The sequence below is a fragment of the Colletotrichum costaricense genome (assembly GCF_030867565.1).
Source record: "Colletotrichum costaricense strain IMI 309622 chromosome Unknown Scaffold_2.1, whole genome shotgun sequence".
In the NCBI taxonomy this organism is placed as follows: domain Eukaryota; kingdom Fungi; phylum Ascomycota; class Sordariomycetes; order Glomerellales; family Glomerellaceae; genus Colletotrichum; species Colletotrichum costaricense.
The window spans coordinates 2,896,638-2,914,319 of NW_026848231.1; the positions used below are offsets into that span (position 1 = coordinate 2,896,638).

Here is a 17,682-nt window from a genome sequence, read left to right on the forward strand (position 1 = left end):
TGGAGTACAGACCAAAAAAAAAAAAGTTGGAGGTACCTGCAAATTGGCCATCCATGAACATCACCGCCGTCGACATATCTCATAATTGAGCCACAACCATGGCTTCCGTAGACGTGTCGACGCAGAGGAGCGCTCTCCTGAACGACGCGACCGTTCTGGAGCATCTACCTACCGAAATACTAGAGGTTATCAGAAACCACACCTCATCACGCCTCCTCGACGCCGTTGCAGAGGCTGCTCTCATTCCCCAACTTACAGATCGAATTTTCATTCACTTTGAGAATGTCTTTCCTGATATCTGCGCCCGTTGGCTCCTCAACCTCGACAACCAAGCCGTCAATGGCAAGAATAGACAAATCCTTGCGTCTGTCGCGAGGATATTACCATTTGCTCCGTATTTGTCGGAATTCCTGCAGTATGTCATGAGAGACGACTTGACGAAAACGACACCGGATACCATCCAGACGCTCACCCTCCGATTCCCAAAACTCACCACTTTTTCTCCCACACAAGATTCCGACCTTCTGAAGCTACTATTAGCAGCATGGCGGCTCGTCTGTTTCGATCAAAGGACATATGGCATCCTGGTCTCACCAACACACATGCAAACTCTCTTCTCACATGAGAGCCGCGCCGTCCGGTACTTGGCCATCCGAATTTTCACCCAGCTCCTTCGCGCTGCCGACTCAAAGCTGGAAGCTCTCATCACCGAGTACGTCGGGGCGACGGAGGCCGTCCTCGCTGACTTTGATGGGCGCGAGGTAGACTACGGGTTCCTGAGTCTGTATGAAGATGCGCGGATCAAGCAGGTATCAACCCTGCGCCGGGAGCTCTGCGATGCTTCACAGAGCAATGAAAACCACTCTTTTCCACCGCAATCACTCACTCCCTATGTTGCGTGCTACGGCAAGACAATACTGCCGAGACCGTCTGGACCGGTCGACAAGAATTCGTCCCTTGTGCTGACGTCCACTACCACCAAAAACCTTGAGAGTCTGGCTGGCCTCCTGAAGAAAGCAAGCCCGATCCTCCTTCATGGCCTGCCCGGCTCTGGAAAGACCTCACTGGTTCATGAAGTTGCAAAGGAGTTTGGAAAGCATTCTGAGATGGTGACATTGCACATCAATGAGCAAACAGACGCAAAGATGCTTATTGGACTCTATTCAACCGACTCAAAACCTGGAACCTTTTCATGGAGAGCCGGTGTGCTGACAACTGCAGTCAGAGAAGGTCGCTGGGTTCTTATCGAAGACCTGGATAGAGCACCCAACGAAGTAATCAGCACACTTCTCCCCCTGATCGAGCGCGGCGAGCTCCTCATCCCGAGCAGAGGTGAGCGTATCAAGGCTGCCAACGGATTCCGTCTCTTTGGCACGGTGAGAAGTTCACGCGGCATGCATGGTCGCGAGACGCTGCCTAATCTCCTGGGCATGCGGTTCTGGCAACTACTCTCGGTACAGACTCCCACAGAGACTGAGCTACAGGACATCATTGTTGGGTCCCACCCCATCTTACACAAGTTTGCGCCTGGTATTCTCGCTGTATACAAGCGCTTGTCAAAGCCAATGTCCGGCAACGTTCCCCTCTCGTCCAGCCGCGGCATGGCCGACCGTCAAACCAGCTTGCGAGATCTATTGCGGTGGTGCAGACGCCTTGCGGCTACACTACACGAGGCAGGCTGCAAAACTGGCGAAGAACCTGTCACTGACACTATTCGAATGAACATGTTCAAGGAGGCCATTGACTGCTTCGTCGCTGGTATTCCCGACGTCCAGGCCAGGCAGCACTTCATTTTCGGCATCGCTGAGGAGATGCATATGCCGAAGGAGCTAGTCGAGCATCACTTGGGAAGCTACATCCCGGAGCTCGAGCAAAACGATAGCCTTTTCAAGATTGGTCGATCAACACTGCGCAAGCGGAAGGACCGCGTGAACAAGGCCGCCCTAGCCAAGAAGCCCTTTGCCAGTACAACGCACGCAAAAAAGTTGTTGGAGCAGACCGCAGTAGCTGTAAACCTTGGCGAGCCGATCCTCCTTGTTGGTGAGACTGGTATCGGAAAGACGACAGTCGTCCAGCAGCTGGCCGACACGTTGGGTCACAAGCTGGTCGCCATCAACCTCTCGCAGCAGAGCGAAGCCGGAGATCTTCTCGGAGGCTTCAAGCCTGTCAACGTGAGGAGTCTGGCTGTTCCTCTGAAGGAGGAATTCGAGGACCTGTTCTCGGCGACCGGCATCTCGACAACGAAGAACCAGCGCTACCTCGAACAGCTCGGAAAGTCGTTCGCCAAGGGACAGTGGGCGAAGGCGGCCAAGTACTGGCGTGAAGCGCCCAAGATGTTTAGGAAGATCGTCGACGAGCTTGCTCGGCGCGAGAGGGAGCAAAGCCAAGCTCGTGACGAGGCAGGCCAGCCAACGAAGCGCCGCAAGACCGAGTCCAAGCTTCAAAGCCTCATGGAACTCAGCCCCCGTTGGGACAAGTTCTCCAACAGCCTGGAACAATTCGAGGTTCAATTGTCTGGAGGTTCAACAGCGTTCGCATTCTCATTCGTGGAGGGAAACATCATCAAGGCCGCCCGGAATGGTGACTGGGTGCTCCTCGACGAGATTAATCTGGCATCACCTGACACTTTGGAAGCCATCGCAGACCTACTGACAGGACCCGTTGAGACACCCTCAATTCTCTTGTCCGAAACGGGAGAGATCGAGAGGATCAGAGCACACCCCAACTTCCGCATCTTTGGTGCCATGAACCCGGCGACAGATGTTGGCAAACGTGATCTTCCTATCGGCATCCGGTCTCATTTCACTGAGCTCTACGTTGACAGTCCTGACAAGGACGTGAAGGACTTGGTCACCATCGTCAAGACGTACCTGAGGAACAGCAGCATCAAGGATGAACACGCCGCAGATGATATTGCGGCGTTGTACATGAACACCAAGAGACATGCCGAGGAAAAGAGAATCGTGGACGGAGCCAACGAAGTGCCGCATTTCAGTCTTCGTACTCTCACCCGAGTCTTGACATTCGTCAACTACATTGCCCCCTTTTACGGTATTCGTCGAGCCTTGTACGAGGGTTTCTCCATGGGATTCCTTACCCTTCTCGACAGGAACTCGGAAAAGATGGTTATGCCGTTGATCGACCTTCACTTGTTTGGCCGAATCTCCAATCCGCAGTCTCTGCTTTCACAACCGCCAAGACAACCAGATGACGGTAAGCAGTACGTACGGTTCCGTAACAAGGCAAAGGACCGTCACTACTGGCTTGCCCAGGGAGAAGAACCAACTCTGGAACGAACCGATTATATCATCACGCCCTATGTTGAACGCAACCTTCTCAACCTCGTGCGAGCGACATCTACGCGGCGATTCCCCATTCTCATCCAAGGTCCGACATCAGCAGGAAAGACGAGTATGATTGAGTATCTTGCCAACTTCACAGGCAACAAGTTTGTGCGCATCAACAATCACGAGCACACGGACCTGCAAGAATACCTGGGAACATATGTATCGGACTCGTCAGGAAGACTTCGCTTCCAAGAAGGTCTCCTCGTGCAAGCCATGCGACAGGGCCACTGGATCGTCCTGGACGAGCTGAACCTTGCTCCAACCGACGTCCTGGAAGCACTGAACCGTCTGCTCGACGACAACCGAGAGCTCCTGATCCCCGAAACACAGGAAATCGTGCGACCGCACGAGAACTTCATGCTTTTCTCCACACAAAACCCTCCTGGTCTGTACGGTGGCCGCAAGGTGCTTTCGCGTGCGTTCCGTAACCGTTTCTTGGAGCTGCACTTTGACGATATCCCCGAGGACGAATTGGAGTACATTCTCCAAAACAGAAGCATCAACACTGCACCCTCAGACTGCAAGCGAATCGTCACAGTCTACAAGGAGCTCTCTCGTCTCCGCCAGACGAGTCGCCTGTTTGAGCAAAAAGACAGTTTCGCAACGCTCCGTGACTTGTTCCGATGGGCCCTGCGAAAGGCAGACACGAGAGAGCAAATTGCCATCAACGGATTCATGCTTCTCGCCGAGCGTGTCCGAGTCGAGGAGGAACGGACTGCGGTCAGAGAGGTCATCGAGACCGTGTTCAAGGTCAAGATTGACCCAGACGTCCTATACACTGCCAATTCATCACCAATCTTGACCGCGGTTCTCGGCAAGGCCAACAACCATGGCGTTGTGTGGACTCGCGCCATGCGTCGTCTCTATGTTTTAGTGCATGCTGCAATCCTCAACAATGAGCCAGTCCTTCTCGTGGGTGAGACTGGATGTGGCAAAACCACCGTTTGCCAGATTCTCGGCGATGTACTTGGAAAGGAGTTGCACATCGTCAACGCTCACCAGAACACCGAGACGGGAGATCTCATCGGCTCCCAGAGACCCGTGAGAAATCGCGGTACCATCTCAGAGACACTCAAGAGTGATCTGAGTGCTCTCCTTGGAGCGCTTGGCGAAGACGCGACAGGCCCGCTGAACGTGCTGCTGCAACAGTATCATGGCCTTGCGGCGGATAAGCTGGCCAGGGTCGATGCTGCCACGCAGGAGAAGATTGCATCCCTGGAAGCCAAGAGCAAAGCCCTGTTCGAGTGGTCAGACGGAAGTCTCGTTCACGCCATGAAGGCTGGCCAGTACTTCCTTCTCGACGAGATTTCTCTCGCAGACGACTCGGTCCTGGAGCGTCTGAACTCGGTCCTCGAACCTGGACGCTCTCTCCTCCTGGCAGAGAAGGGTACCGACAACTCATTCGTCACCGCGACAGACGGTTTCCAGTTCTTCGCCACCATGAACCCCGGAGGTGATTTCGGCAAGAAAGAACTGTCGCCGGCGCTGAGGAACCGTTTTACCGAGATCTGGGTCCCTGCCATGTCCGAGATGGACGACATGCTTGACATTGTCGTTTCCAAGCTGGACCCGTCATTCCAGGCTTTCGGCAAGCCTGTGGTACAATTTGCTCATTGGTTTGGCCAGACTTTCAGATCATCGTCCTCTACCGCCTTTTCTATCCGTGACATCCTCATCTGGGTTAACTTCATCAACCTATGCGGCCCTGCCGCACCCCAATTTGCGATCGTCCACGGCGCAGCGACCGTCTTCATTGACAGCTTGGGTGCCAACCCCTCGGCATTACTGGCGATGGACCCCAAGGCGCTCGACTCACAAAGGCAGAAATGTCTTGACAAGCTTAGTGAACTTCTTGGGTACGATACCACAGCGGTCTACCGCGCTCAGCCCGAGGTCGTCTTGACCGACGACAGACTGTCCATCGGCGATTTCGGTTTGCCCCGGGAAGCAGGCCGTTCCACAGACCCCAGCTTTGCGTTCAACGCCCCAACCACGAGACTTAACGCCATGCGAGTTATGCGTTCCCTCCAAATGCGAAAGCCCATTCTGCTCGAAGGTAGCCCTGGTGTTGGCAAGACGACCCTTGTGGCTGCACTGGCTCGTGTTTGCGGCCGTCCTCTGACTCGTATCAACTTGTCAGACCAGACCGATCTGATGGATCTCTTTGGTACGGATATGCCTGTCGAGGGCGCCGAAGCTGGCAACTTTGCTTGGCGCGATGCTCCTTTCCTCCAGGCTATGCAGAACGGCGAATGGGTCTTGCTGGACGAGATGAACTTGGCCTCTCAGTCTGTTCTAGAAGGTCTTAATGCCTGTCTCGACCATCGTGGCGAGGTATACATCTCAGAACTTGACCAGGTTTTCAGGAGGCATCCTGACTTCAGGTTGTTCGCTGCACAGAACCCTCATCACCAGGGAGGTGGTAGAAAGGGTCTTCCCAGCTCCTTTGTGAACAGATTCATCGTCGTTTACGCCGACACCTTCACAGCGGAAGACCTCCTGCTTATTGCTCAACACAACTTCCCGACTATCCCGACTGATGTCGTAAGCGGAGTCATTCAGTTCATTTCTCGCTTGGATCACCAAGTCGCAATCGAAAAGGCATTTGGTGCACACGGCAGCCCCTGGGAGTTCAACTTGAGAGACATCCTGAGATGGCTGCACCTCGTTGCCACCAAGGACCCCCTTCTGGCCACTGGCAAGCCAGATGACTTCCTTGACCTCATTATTCGCCAACGCTTCCGATCCTCCATGGATCGTGATGAGGTGAACAAGCTCTTTGCCGAGATCTTTGCCAGAGAGCCGGAAGGCCACAGTCTTTACCACGATACCAACGCGGCCTTCTCTCAAGTCGGAAATGCACTCCTGCCCAGAAACCAAACTTCTCAACCGCTGGAACTGCCAGGCATCGATATCGTTCCGCGCCTGCCTGAGATCGAGTCCTTGATGATCTGCATCAAGCAAGACATCCCATGCATCCTCAGTGGACCCTCGGGTAGCGGAAAGTCGGTGCTTCTCGAGCACGTCGCTGCTCTCGTCGGCAAGCCCCTTGTTGTATTCCCTCTGAATGCAGATATCGATACAATGGACTTGGTCGGTGGCTTTGAGCAGTCAGACCCTCTTCGCGAAGTCAACGCCACTTTGCGCGAGCTTTACGAGGGCCTGCAGACCACAGTCCTGACCAGAGTGCCAAGTCAGGTTCCGTCGTCAGCGCTGGCTCTGCTGTACCTTTTGGAGACCTATCGTGGAGACACCGATGACCTGCCTACCATCAGAAGTGCAGTCGAACAACTGCTTGCGGAAGTGTCGAGTGAGTCGGATATTGGAGCCCTCCTTTACACGGCTCATTCGGTCTTGCGGAATTCGTTGACTGTCAGCAACCCCCGTTTCGAGTGGCTCGATGGTGTCATTGTCAAGGCTTTGGAGACCGGACAGTGGCTGGTACTTGACAATGCCAACCTGTGCAACGCCTCCGTTCTAGACAGACTCAACTCGCTTCTTGAGCCCAACGGATTCTTGAGTATCAACGAGCATTGCGGACCCAACGGCGAGCCTCGCATCATCAGACCGCACCCAGAGTTCCGTATCTTCCTCACCGTCGATCCCCGGTATGGAGAGCTTTCGAGAGCCATGAGAAACAGAGCCGTTGAGATCCATCTCAGCGAGAGGAAGACGCAAACCGTCAACAGCTCTGGATCCCAGGTTCACGTGGAAAGCAACCTGCAACGATTCTCTTCCTCAAAGGACATCTCCTTCTCGGCCTTGAATGCGAACGAATCCTCCGATGTCAGCCATGCCACGTTCGGAAACCTGTCGCTAAGAGACACAGCCCTCATGAAGAGATTCTCTCACTCTCTGCGCCGTGGCCTGGCTGATCCTAGCTGGCCCGGACTCGACAAGTACGAAGGTTCCCTTAATGAGCAACTCGGGTTCCTCGATGCTGCCGATACAGCTAGCCTCCGCAGCGCAATTTCCCAACTCTATGCCAAACTGCCTGGCTCCAACTCGGGTCTCAGAGAAGCCCAGCCTCTTAACCCTCTTCACAACGCTTCCATGGTGAGAGTCTTGGGTCGCAGCAACGACGAATTGCCTTTCTGGCTGTCTGTCTGCTACGAGTTCCTCTTGGAGGTCCAACGTTGCCAGTCTGCCATTTCTGCACAAGCCACCAAGGCCAAGGCGGTGAAGCTCGCTTCTCTGAACCGACTTCAACGATCCATCGTCTCGGATCGCATCGCAGCAGTAGCCAAGGATTCCACGGTTAGGGTATCAAAGTTCCTGTCAAGAACTCTCCAGGTCATCAAGACCTTCATCCAGTCCAACCTCGCGACAGCCCAAGGCTGGAAGGAACGTGCCCAGGTTATCCGGAACATGCTGGACTTCTGGTGGCGAACCCTCCACCTGACAACTGGGGACCTGTTTGAGGAGGCACGCTTCCAGGCTCACTTGGTCCATGGTGTTGAGGCCGTGCAGAAGCTTCTTTCATCAGAAACACATTCCATCAACAAGCAGCTTGCCGATCGCTATCTTCAGACCGTGGAAGAAGACTTCACCACTGGCTTCCGCCTGACCACTGGCTTGAGCATGGAGATCATGTGGAAGCGAATTAAGCCGCTCCCCATCATGAGCGAAGAGATCCTCAAGAGAAGTCAAGAGGTTGAGCGTCTGGGTATTCGACTTGACGAGCTCAAATGGAAGGTCAAGGCATCCGTCTCTGACCTCGCTAGAGCCATGTCAACCCTCGTCAAGGCGGATCAGATTGTGCGAGGCACTGATCTCGACGCCACCGAGCTCATCCAGGACCTCTCCAAGGAGATTGAACTTTTGGAATCCAAGGTTGGCTCTGCGACAAGCGAAGTGAAACCGTTCTTCGCAGCAGAGTTCGAGACCCTCCGCCAGGCTTCCCTCTTGAAATCTCATGCCGGCCAATACCTGGAAGCTGTGCCCTACGGCGCCAACGACGCTGAACTTACGGTCTTGTCGAACCAGAATACCATCGACCAGATCCGCCTAGGCAGCTTCCAGTCTAGAGAAGCGCATTCGCTTACGGTTGGCCAGCTTGCGTCCCAAGACCCGGGCACTCATGTGTGGAACGGCAGACTCGCAACGTCACTCCTGTCAAGACTCAACTCGATTCAATCAACTAGTCTGCGTTCCCTGGGTCTCCTGGAGACCGAGCTCCCTGCCTTGGGCCGGTCCGTGGCCGCCTTGGCTCCGGTGCTGCAGAAGAATCAAATCGTTGCCCTCAACAGAGTCATAAAGTCACTTATCGCAGATGTCTTCAGCCTGTATAGCGATGAAGGAGACGTCCACAGTGAGACGCTATACAACAGAATCAACCAAATGTTCGAGGACAACAAACAAGATGACACTTTGGGCACTGTGGGAAAAGTCCTGGGTCTTGGGTTTGGGAAAGCGCTTCAGTGCAGCGAATGGCCACAGCATCTGCCGCGACTTGTCGAGGATCACTTCAGTACGGCGATGCTTTACGTCGTAGCATCTGACAGGTTATTTGAAAACCCCGATGAGACCGAGACTGTTGAGGCCTCCATGATGCCCGGGTTTACTGCCATGGCATGGTCCGAATTTGCCAACGGCGCCATCAGGCTCTACGTGCCCGACAAATCTTTCGACCCGCAACTCCGACCGCAGTTCGAAAAGGACGTCCATGATGAGTTGACCAACCAGCTGCAGCATAAGCTCTCATCGTTGTTGGACTTTGAAACCCAGTTCACTGGACAGCAGACCTCTCTTCGCATCCAGCTTGCGCAAGAGGAAGTGACCGCACTGGGACCTGCGCCAGCACCGGCGCAGCTGCTGTACCGACCGGTTCGATCAGAACTCAACTATGTTCAGACAGACTTCAACAACATCCTAAAAATGGTCAGAGACCAAGATCTCTACAACACCCACACCAAACTCGTCTACTTGCCACCTGGCCGTGATCCAGCGCCGGAGATTGGTCTCCTTAAGCAGAACCTAGCTCTGATGATCGACCGCCTTGCCAATCGATTCCATGCCTACCAAGATATGACTCGTCCTCTCGTCAATCTTCTCGGCTGTATCCAGGTTGGTCTTTCGTTGAGTACAGGACTTACCACCTTGAGAGAGCAAAAGGGATCTTTGAACCCGGAGGAAAACCTCATGTACCTCACACCTTTCACTGGCGGCCTGCCGTACCACCACGGGCTCAAAAAGATGCCGAACAAGAGCTTGGAGTTTCTCGACTACATTGGTCTGATCGCGTCAGTCGAGGGCTTGTCCAAGTTGAGCGGTGGTATCCGCGAAGCGCTCTTTGAATGCATCCACAGGTTCTACCAAGAATGGGCCAAAAAACTCGAAGAAGATCGTAAAGCCGAGGAGGCCAGAACAAACCTTTACCGACACAAGGGAAGCTGGGAGGACGAGGAGGAGGTTGACGAGGAAGAGTTCAATGAGCTCTTCCCCACGTATGATCAGGAAGAAGAAGAGAAGCCCGCCATTGGCCACCAGAAGGTTCGCGATGTGTCAGTCCGTCTGGCAGAATCTCATCGCAAGGTCTTCCTGGAGCAACTCACCCCTTCCGAAGCATTGACGAACGTCTGCAAGAAGGTTGGGAACAGCGTTGCGGCGGATAACAAGGACAAGTACGCTGTCCTGCCGAACATGACGCGTCGTCTCCTTCCCCTGACTCTCTGGTCCATTGACGAGCAAATGACTACGCTCACCGCGAACGGGGTGAGCGCTACGTACAACTTTTACACTCACGCCAACCTGCCCGAGGTTCGTCGCCTGATTGCGCTCGTCGACAAGGTAGAGGCCCGCTTCCGGGATCTCCAACAAGTAGACGAGATCGGTCACATGCAGCCTTTGGCAGATGTGCGCGCAGCTTGCGACCAGCTCCTCCAGCTTACCCACTCGGAGCCCCTGGCAAAGATCCTCCCCAAGCTGGAGCACCTGCACGGCATCGTCTACGAGTGGCAGCACGGGGGCTACGCTCCCGCCATCTACGGAGCCCCTGCTCTCTACACATCGCTCACGGATACCATCATCAGCTGGAGACGCCTGGAGCTCTCGACGTGGGCGAAGCTCTTCGATATGGAAGCCCAGAAGTGCACGGAAGACGCCGACTCGTGGTTCTTCGTCGCCTACCAGGTCCTTATTGCCACGCCTCTATCTCTCGTCGACTCTCCCGAGCTCAAGGACTACGCGGTCAATCTCGTCAGAGAGCTCGAGACGTACTTCTTGACTGCAATCATTGGACAGTTCTCTGCCCGCCTTAGACTCCTGAGACAGCTGCAAAAGCACCTCGAGCTGCTCACAGTCGACTACCCTTCCTTGGCAGTGGTCTCTGACGCGGCCATCAACTTCATTGGTTTCTACTCCCGCTTTGAGAAGATCGTTCACCAAACGATTGTAAAGGGACGGGCGCCGTTTGAAAAGACTATGAAGGAGGTCGTACTGTTAGCCAGCTGGAAGGACACGAACATCAACGCTCTGCGTGAGAGCGCACGCAAGTCTCACTTGAAGCTCTTCCGTCTTGTTCGCAAATTCCGCACCCTTCTCGGACAGCCGATGAAGCCTATCTTGGACCAAGGCATCCCCGACGAGGATGTCCCCATTCCTCAGGACGCAGTGGCCGCGGATGCGATTGACATCAACGTCGATCCCGCAGCCATCAAGACCTGCGATCAAGGCTTGCCAGGCTGGCTCGCTCAACACAAGCGTCTCTCGAACGCCTCAAAGACGCTGTCCATCATGGCCAACGTTTCTGTCCAGGCGAACCAGAGCCCCCTCGACGCCACCCAGGAGATCATCTCGTACGTCAAGGAGCTCAACACATCCATCGCCGAGCTGCGAAAGGAGACACCCAGCACCTTGACCGATGAGACCAAGGACCAGGTCAAGCACCTCAAGACGCGCAAGCGCAACCTCTTTGCCGACGTGCTTAAGATGATGAGGCAGATGGGCTTCCGGTACAACCTCGGAACCGACGAGCTGGCCCGACAAGAGTCTGCTGCCATTGTGCTGGCTGGCTCGCCCGCCTCCGCTGTGCGGGAGGGCAGCACCGACGACGCCGCCGAGTACTACTTCCACAAAGTTGTCGATATTGCGCCCAAGGTCAGAGCCTCGATCCACGAATACTCGGGCGATCTCACCGGTGCCGAGATGCAACGAAGCACCGGTTTTATGGAGGGTATGATGGCCGTCTTACTGGGCCAACACAGCTCTCTGTCTTCTGCTCGTAGTGCAGTTGCCTCACTCGACCGCGCCATTGTCACCGTTGAAAGCTTGAAGGGCACAACTATCAGGCACGATATCGACCGCACGCCCGCAGGCCTCTCGACGAGCTGGATGAAGCCAATCCTGGACTTTGCTATCAAGATTGTGGACATTCACGGAAGGTTGGCATCGGTCGACAACCAGCCCATTTCCAACACCTTGCGCACTGCGCTGCGGGAGTTCGAGACCCTGTCGGAGAGCTGGTCTACGTCTGCTTCAAAGCACGGCAAGTTCAGCAACGAATCGCACACCGATATGCAAACAAGATACAATTCTGTGGCGAAGACCATGTATGACGAGCTTTCCACTAGTCGCCGCGATCTTGACTTCATCTTGGAGCAGGTCAAAGGATGGATTTACGTTCCAAATGGCCATGCTCGCCAATTGCCGGCCCTCGATGCCACCGCACAGAAGTTCAAGCATGCAATTTCCAGTCTGTGTGATGCCGTTCTGGTCGCGGTTCAAGGATACAAGAAGGCCATGGCTGATCTGCCTAGCTCGTCCGACGATGCAGGCTGGCTGGCAAAGACATCCACCGTCCGCAGCTCCGGACTGAGTGCACTCCACATCAACGCAATCGTAGCCAAGGTCGAGGATTGCTTTTCCGCCTTGGAGGTTGTCGACTTGGACAAGGACCAGATGGGTGCAGTCGCCTCGTCACTCTTCTCCATTGTACTCCCGATTCTCCAGCAGTACGCCCTCACCTGTCACCAGAGCCTGTCTCAGCTTCAGAGCCTGCAAGCGGCGACCGGATACATGACATTCAACCTGGCGCAGACGTTTACTCAGCTTGCCGCCAAGGGCTTCTGCTCCCCTCAAGAAAAGTCAGACGAGCAATCTGGGGACTCTGGAAAGATGGAGTCCGGTACGGGTCTTGGAGATGGAGACGGTGCAGAGGACATTAGTAAAGACATTCAACCTGATGAGGACCTCACCGAACTCGCTCAAGAACCCAACAAGGAGAAGGATGGAGAGATGGAGGACGAAAAGGATGCAGTCGACATGGCGGATGAGGAGATGGAAGGAGAAATGGGCAGTGTCAATGGAGATGATGGGGAAGACAAGTCCGACGGAGAAGGCGAAGATGGTGAAAAGGATGAGATGGAGGAAGAGGTGGGCGATGTCGATGACTTTGACCCCACTGCCGTCGACGAAAAGATGTGGGATGGAGACAATGAAGAAGAAGCAGAGAAAGACCAGCAGGGCGAAAAGGCCAAGGGTCAGAAGAAGGACGAGCAGATGGCCGCCGATGCCGACGCCAATGCTGATGAGAATGATGCCGAGGATGACAACAAGATGGATCAGGATGATGACGAGGAGGCGGAGGACGAAGAGCCTGGCCCGGAGCAAGAGGACGCCAAGTTCGAAGACGACCAAGTCAAGCAAGACCAGAACGTCGAAGAGAACGATGCTCTTGAGATGCCTGAGGAGATGGACTTTGATTTTGAGGAGGAAGGCGAAGATGCCGGGTCCGAGGAGGATGAGCTTGACAAGTTGTCCGACGTTGAAAAGGAAGATGCCAAGGAGCAGCATGAATCCGACATTGAGGATGGAGAAGAGGATACCCAGCGACCCGATGAGAAGGGCCCTGAAGAGGAAGATGAGGACGGCAAGGAGGAGGAAGCGCCCGAGGAAGACCTCGCGGGCGAACCTGAGCTCGACATGGAGCCCAAGGCGGAGGAAGAGGAAGAAGAGACTGCCGGGCAAGAGCAACCCGATGCCCTCGCGGAGCCGCCCAAGGACAATGCCAACGCTGACGCCAACGCTGCGCCGAGCGACGTCAAGGGCGGCGGCCAGGACCAAGACGTCGACCAGATGGACGTCGAAAACGACTTCAACAACAACGCCGCCCAGCGCGACGACGGCGACGCGGGTGAAGGTTCCGCAGAGCAGCAGACGAGTGCCGGAAAGAAGGGCCAGCTCTCCCGGTCCGACGACCAGGCGCAGCCGACCGATCAGGACCAGGACGACTCGGCCGAGGAGAAGAGCCGCCAGGATCCCTTCAAGAAGCTCGGCGACGCCCTGGAGCGCTGGCATCGCCAACAGAACGACATCAAGGACCCCGAGAAGCAGGATGGCAAAGAGGACGGTGAGAAGAAGCAGCCGCAGGATACCAGCGCGGACCTTGGCGCCCGCGAGTTCCAGCACCTCGAGGATGACGAGACCGCTGTCGATGCGCAGGCCATGGGCTCCGCATCTGAGGACCAGGTGCAGCCGATCGATGAGGCCATGGCCATTGACGAGGAGAAGGAGGACCCGCAGAGCCGCGTGATGCCCGAGGACCAGGATGTGGAGATGGAGCAGGACACCGCAGACAAGATGGATACCGAGGCGGATGAGGCCCCCGAGGTACAGGATAAAGACGGTGGCGCCGACAAGGACGACGGCCGTTCGGGCGTTAAAACGCGACAGGGCAACTTTGACCGCGAGCCGTCGCCCGAGGAAGACGAGGTCCCCAGAGACGGTGACCAGGAGGAGGAGCAAGCCATCGAAGAGACGTCGACGCAGCTCTCGACGACGCACATCAGCGAGGACGACAACACCCTACCCCTCGGCGACTTCTCCGAAGCCCTCCAGTCCTGGACGACCTTCCAGACCAAAACCCACCCGCTCTCCCTCTCCCTCACCTCCCAGCTCCGCCTCATCCTCACCCCGTCCCAATCCACCAAGCTCTCGGGCTCCTACCGCACCGGCAAACGCCTCAACATCAAAAAGATCATCCCCTACATCGCCTCCTCCTACAAGCGCGACAAGATCTGGATGCGCCGCGCCGTGCCCACAAAACGCTCCTACCAGATCCTCCTCGCCGTCGACGACTCCCGCAGCATGGGCGAGTCCTCCTCTGGCAACCTCGCCCTCGAGTCCCTCGTCATGGTCTCCCGCGCCCTGACGATGCTCGAGGTCGGCCAAGTCGGTGTCCTCGGCTTCGGCGCAGACACGTTCTTGGCGCACGATTTCGCCTCCCCCTTTGCCTCCCACGACGCCGGCGCAAAAGTCCTGCAGCACTTCCACTTCAAACAGGACCGCACCGACATCGCCCTACTAGTCCGCCGCACAATCGACCACTTCCGCGCCGCGCGCCTGCAGAACCCGTCGCGCGGCGGCGGCACAGAGGACCTCTGGCAGCTGGCGCTCATCCTGTCCGACGGCCTGACGCCATCGAACCAGCACGAGCCCATCCGCCGCCTGCTCCGCGAGGCCATGGAGGAGCGCATCATGGTCGTCTTCATCGTCATGGACGACACGGGCAACAAGAAGGGCGACAGCGTGTTGGATCTCAAGGAGGCGAAATTCGTAAAGGACGAGCACGGCGTGAGCCGCGTCGTGATTGAGAGGTATCTCGATACCTTCCCCTTCCAGTACTACTTGATTGTGCACAACCTTGAGGACCTGCCCGGCGCGTTGGCTGGGTTGTTGAGGACCTGGTTTGCCGAGGTCAACTCGTGAAGGGAAACATAGAAAAGGAAAAAAAATGGGAAATCAGGAAGAGAAAAGTTGTACGTGTTTTAGGTGATTTCGTGGTAACATGGAGTTTGGGACAGGATTCATCATTGTCACTGTTGTTATTTGCGAGATTAGGACGGCGTTGAAAAATGTGCCTTTTCAAAAGTTTTAGAATTAGACAGAAACCAAAAGCAAGGCGTTGCCAATTACATTCCATTGTATTGTGAAGCTAGCCGTGGACTTTCTTATGTGGTATCAACCCGGGCCGTAGCCGCCGTAGCCAGCGCGTAGAATTGCAAAGAGAGGGAAAATACACTCCAAGACCACCCTTGAACTCCATATCCTAACCGGTCCATCCTCGCGTCCTTTTAGGCCTCAACGGGAGAAATGCAGCACGCTAGGCGCTCTCAACTCTGACCTTCTTGGCCGCACCCTGCTCCTCGCCGTCATCCACAGACTTACGCTTGCCGCCCGAGTCCTCGGCGGAGGAAGCAGCCATGTTCTTCACCCAACGAGCGTGCCAGTCAAGAATTCTGGCGTACTCGAGCTCGACGCTGACCAGGGCCTCGTTGAGCTTCTCTGACCGCTCAGACTGGTCCAGTTGACCGAGCACATCGGCATTCTGCCTGTACAGGCGCTGCTTCACAAACAGCTGCCACAGACGGTACTGATGCTTGTCCTGCTTGGTAGGTGTCGGCTTCTTCTCATCGCCGAATCCTACCCGGACAGACTCGGGAAGCTGTGACATGGTCTGAATCTCAATCAGGCGCTTGAACTGACGCTCGACGATCTTGGTCTTTTGACGGAGCTCTCTAAGAAGCTCCTGGTCCACTAGGTCCTTGGGTACGGTGCCGCTGGGAGGGCTAGGGATAGCAATGCTCGTATTGATCTTCACCTTGCTGAACTCTGGCAGTGCCCGCAGGAAGGTGATGTCAGCCAAGTCGCGCATGTCATCGAAAGCCTCGTTGGGATCCTCCACAGTCAGCTCCAGGGTCTGTGGGTTGTTGTAGTAATGCTCGAAGATGGTCTTGTAGAGGCGGGCACCGATGCCCTTGCCCTGGAAAGGCGGCAAGATCAAGAACTGCGACAGACGAGATCGGCAGGGCAGCTCCTCCAGCAGGTTAAACTCCTCCTTTGGCAGATCCCACTCGGATGACGGCGGCGTCGGCGGCCGGAAACAGAAGAATTTGTAAATGGTTGAGTAACCGACAAAGGTGTAGGAAGGCTTGTCGGAGGTCTCTGGGGATGTTTGCTTCCTGTACAGGAAGAATGTAGTCCAGCGATTGGCATCCTCGAGGACCTTCCACGGATCCTCCTCATTTTCCGGGTCGCGAGAGACGTACGAGCCACCTTCGATGAACATTGGAACCATAATCTCGACACGGGTGACGATTTGACGGACAGCAGGGTCCGCGAGACTTCCCTTCCACACCTCGTAAGTTCCGTCAGGTCCCTCGAAGCTCGAGTGTAGGCTGCCGGGAGGAGTCCAGTCGGCGGGTTGGCTCTGAGAGCTTGTGTTGAATTCACGTGCGGGTTGGAAGGCGACTGCGATAGGTTCACGGTCAGCGAAATGTCTTCGTCCGCGACAGAGCAGCGTAACTTACCCAACGGCAGGTGCTCCTTCAGAGTCGCATCAACGTCCGCCGCCTCAGTTTCTCCAACGGACCGGAACTGTTTGCCGTAGGTTATCTGAACATTGGGGCGCATGTCGAACGTGCGATAGCGCAGGTTGATCTTGAGATCCTTGTATCCAAAGATGCGTTCATCATCGCCGAAGATGGAGTACGTAAACTTGGGGTTGAATGTAGCAATCGTCTTTGTAGCCCCGGTAGCAGGTGCGATCAAGCTGATGTTCAGCGATTCGGTGGCGTTGGCCGACCCTATCCAGCGTGTCAGTGATCGTTGCGACGATGGGGTACGAGGAAGTTGAGATTCATACACTCGTCAGTCTCAGCCATGGTATCGATGTAGGTATGGTGGGAGAGACGATGCTGTGAGTATTCTGCGGCCTTCTTGTGCGAACAAGGAAGTATTGCGATGAAAAATTCGTCGTCTCGCGGCTACAATAAAAGGCGCTCGAGGTTTTGTTTGTTTGTCGAGGTTGTCCTCGAGTGTCGATCGAGAGCTTCTTTTTTTGCGACGAAATCAGCCTCGGGGGGAACGCGCAGTCTAAAGCAGTGTCGCGACGAGACGCGCCTGTAAGTTAATTGAGCCCCGCTGCGGTTGGATTGAGTGGCTCACGACAGTCGAGCCCTCTTGGATCAATCGGTTCGAGGAGCGCTAGTACCTAAAATGCCTTAGCTCTGGTCTATCCTCACAGCAGCCGCAGAAGGAGCAAGCAGCAAGCAGCAGGAAGCAGGAAGCAGCCACGGGAAGGACCCACAGGATTACGACATGGGGTGACAAGGCCCAGAAGGGGGGCGCCTGGAGCCTAGGTACGCAGTAGAGGGGAATTTCAAGGGCATCAAGGGGGGTCACAGAAAGCGAGCAAGCAAGGAACCTTGGAAATGCCAATGGAAATGTCTAGCGACCAATGATGTTGCGCCCGCTGTCCCGGTAGGTGCGCCATCTATTGCGAGCCATCTCAGCTCCCCCAACCTCGACGATAATTCTCCCTGTGCACTCCTAGCTC

The 17,682-nt window shown here is 55.5% G+C and overlaps 2 protein-coding genes across 2 annotated transcripts; one reads left to right on the forward strand and one right to left on the reverse strand.

The window, feature by feature from the left end:
* Positions 1-98: 98 nt before the first annotated feature.
* Positions 99-15,053, forward strand: CCOS01_02602 (ATPase; the record flags this gene model as incomplete). The annotated part of the gene is made up of 1 exon (XM_060450790.1): positions 99-15,053. One exon carries the CDS (start codon positions 99-101, stop codon positions 15,051-15,053), a length of 14,955 nt encoding a protein of 4,984 aa, XP_060319440.1.
* Positions 15,054-15,447: 394 nt separating this feature from the next.
* On the reverse strand, positions 15,448-17,008 carry CCOS01_02603 (histone acetyl transferase HAT1; the record flags this gene model as incomplete). The annotated part of the gene is made up of 3 exons (XM_060450791.1): positions 15,448-16,595; positions 16,655-16,930; positions 16,990-17,008. The coding sequence occupies 3 exons, from the start codon at positions 17,006-17,008 to the stop codon at positions 15,448-15,450; spliced, it is 1,443 nt and encodes a 480-aa protein (XP_060319441.1).
* Positions 17,009-17,682: the final 674 nt, after the last annotated feature.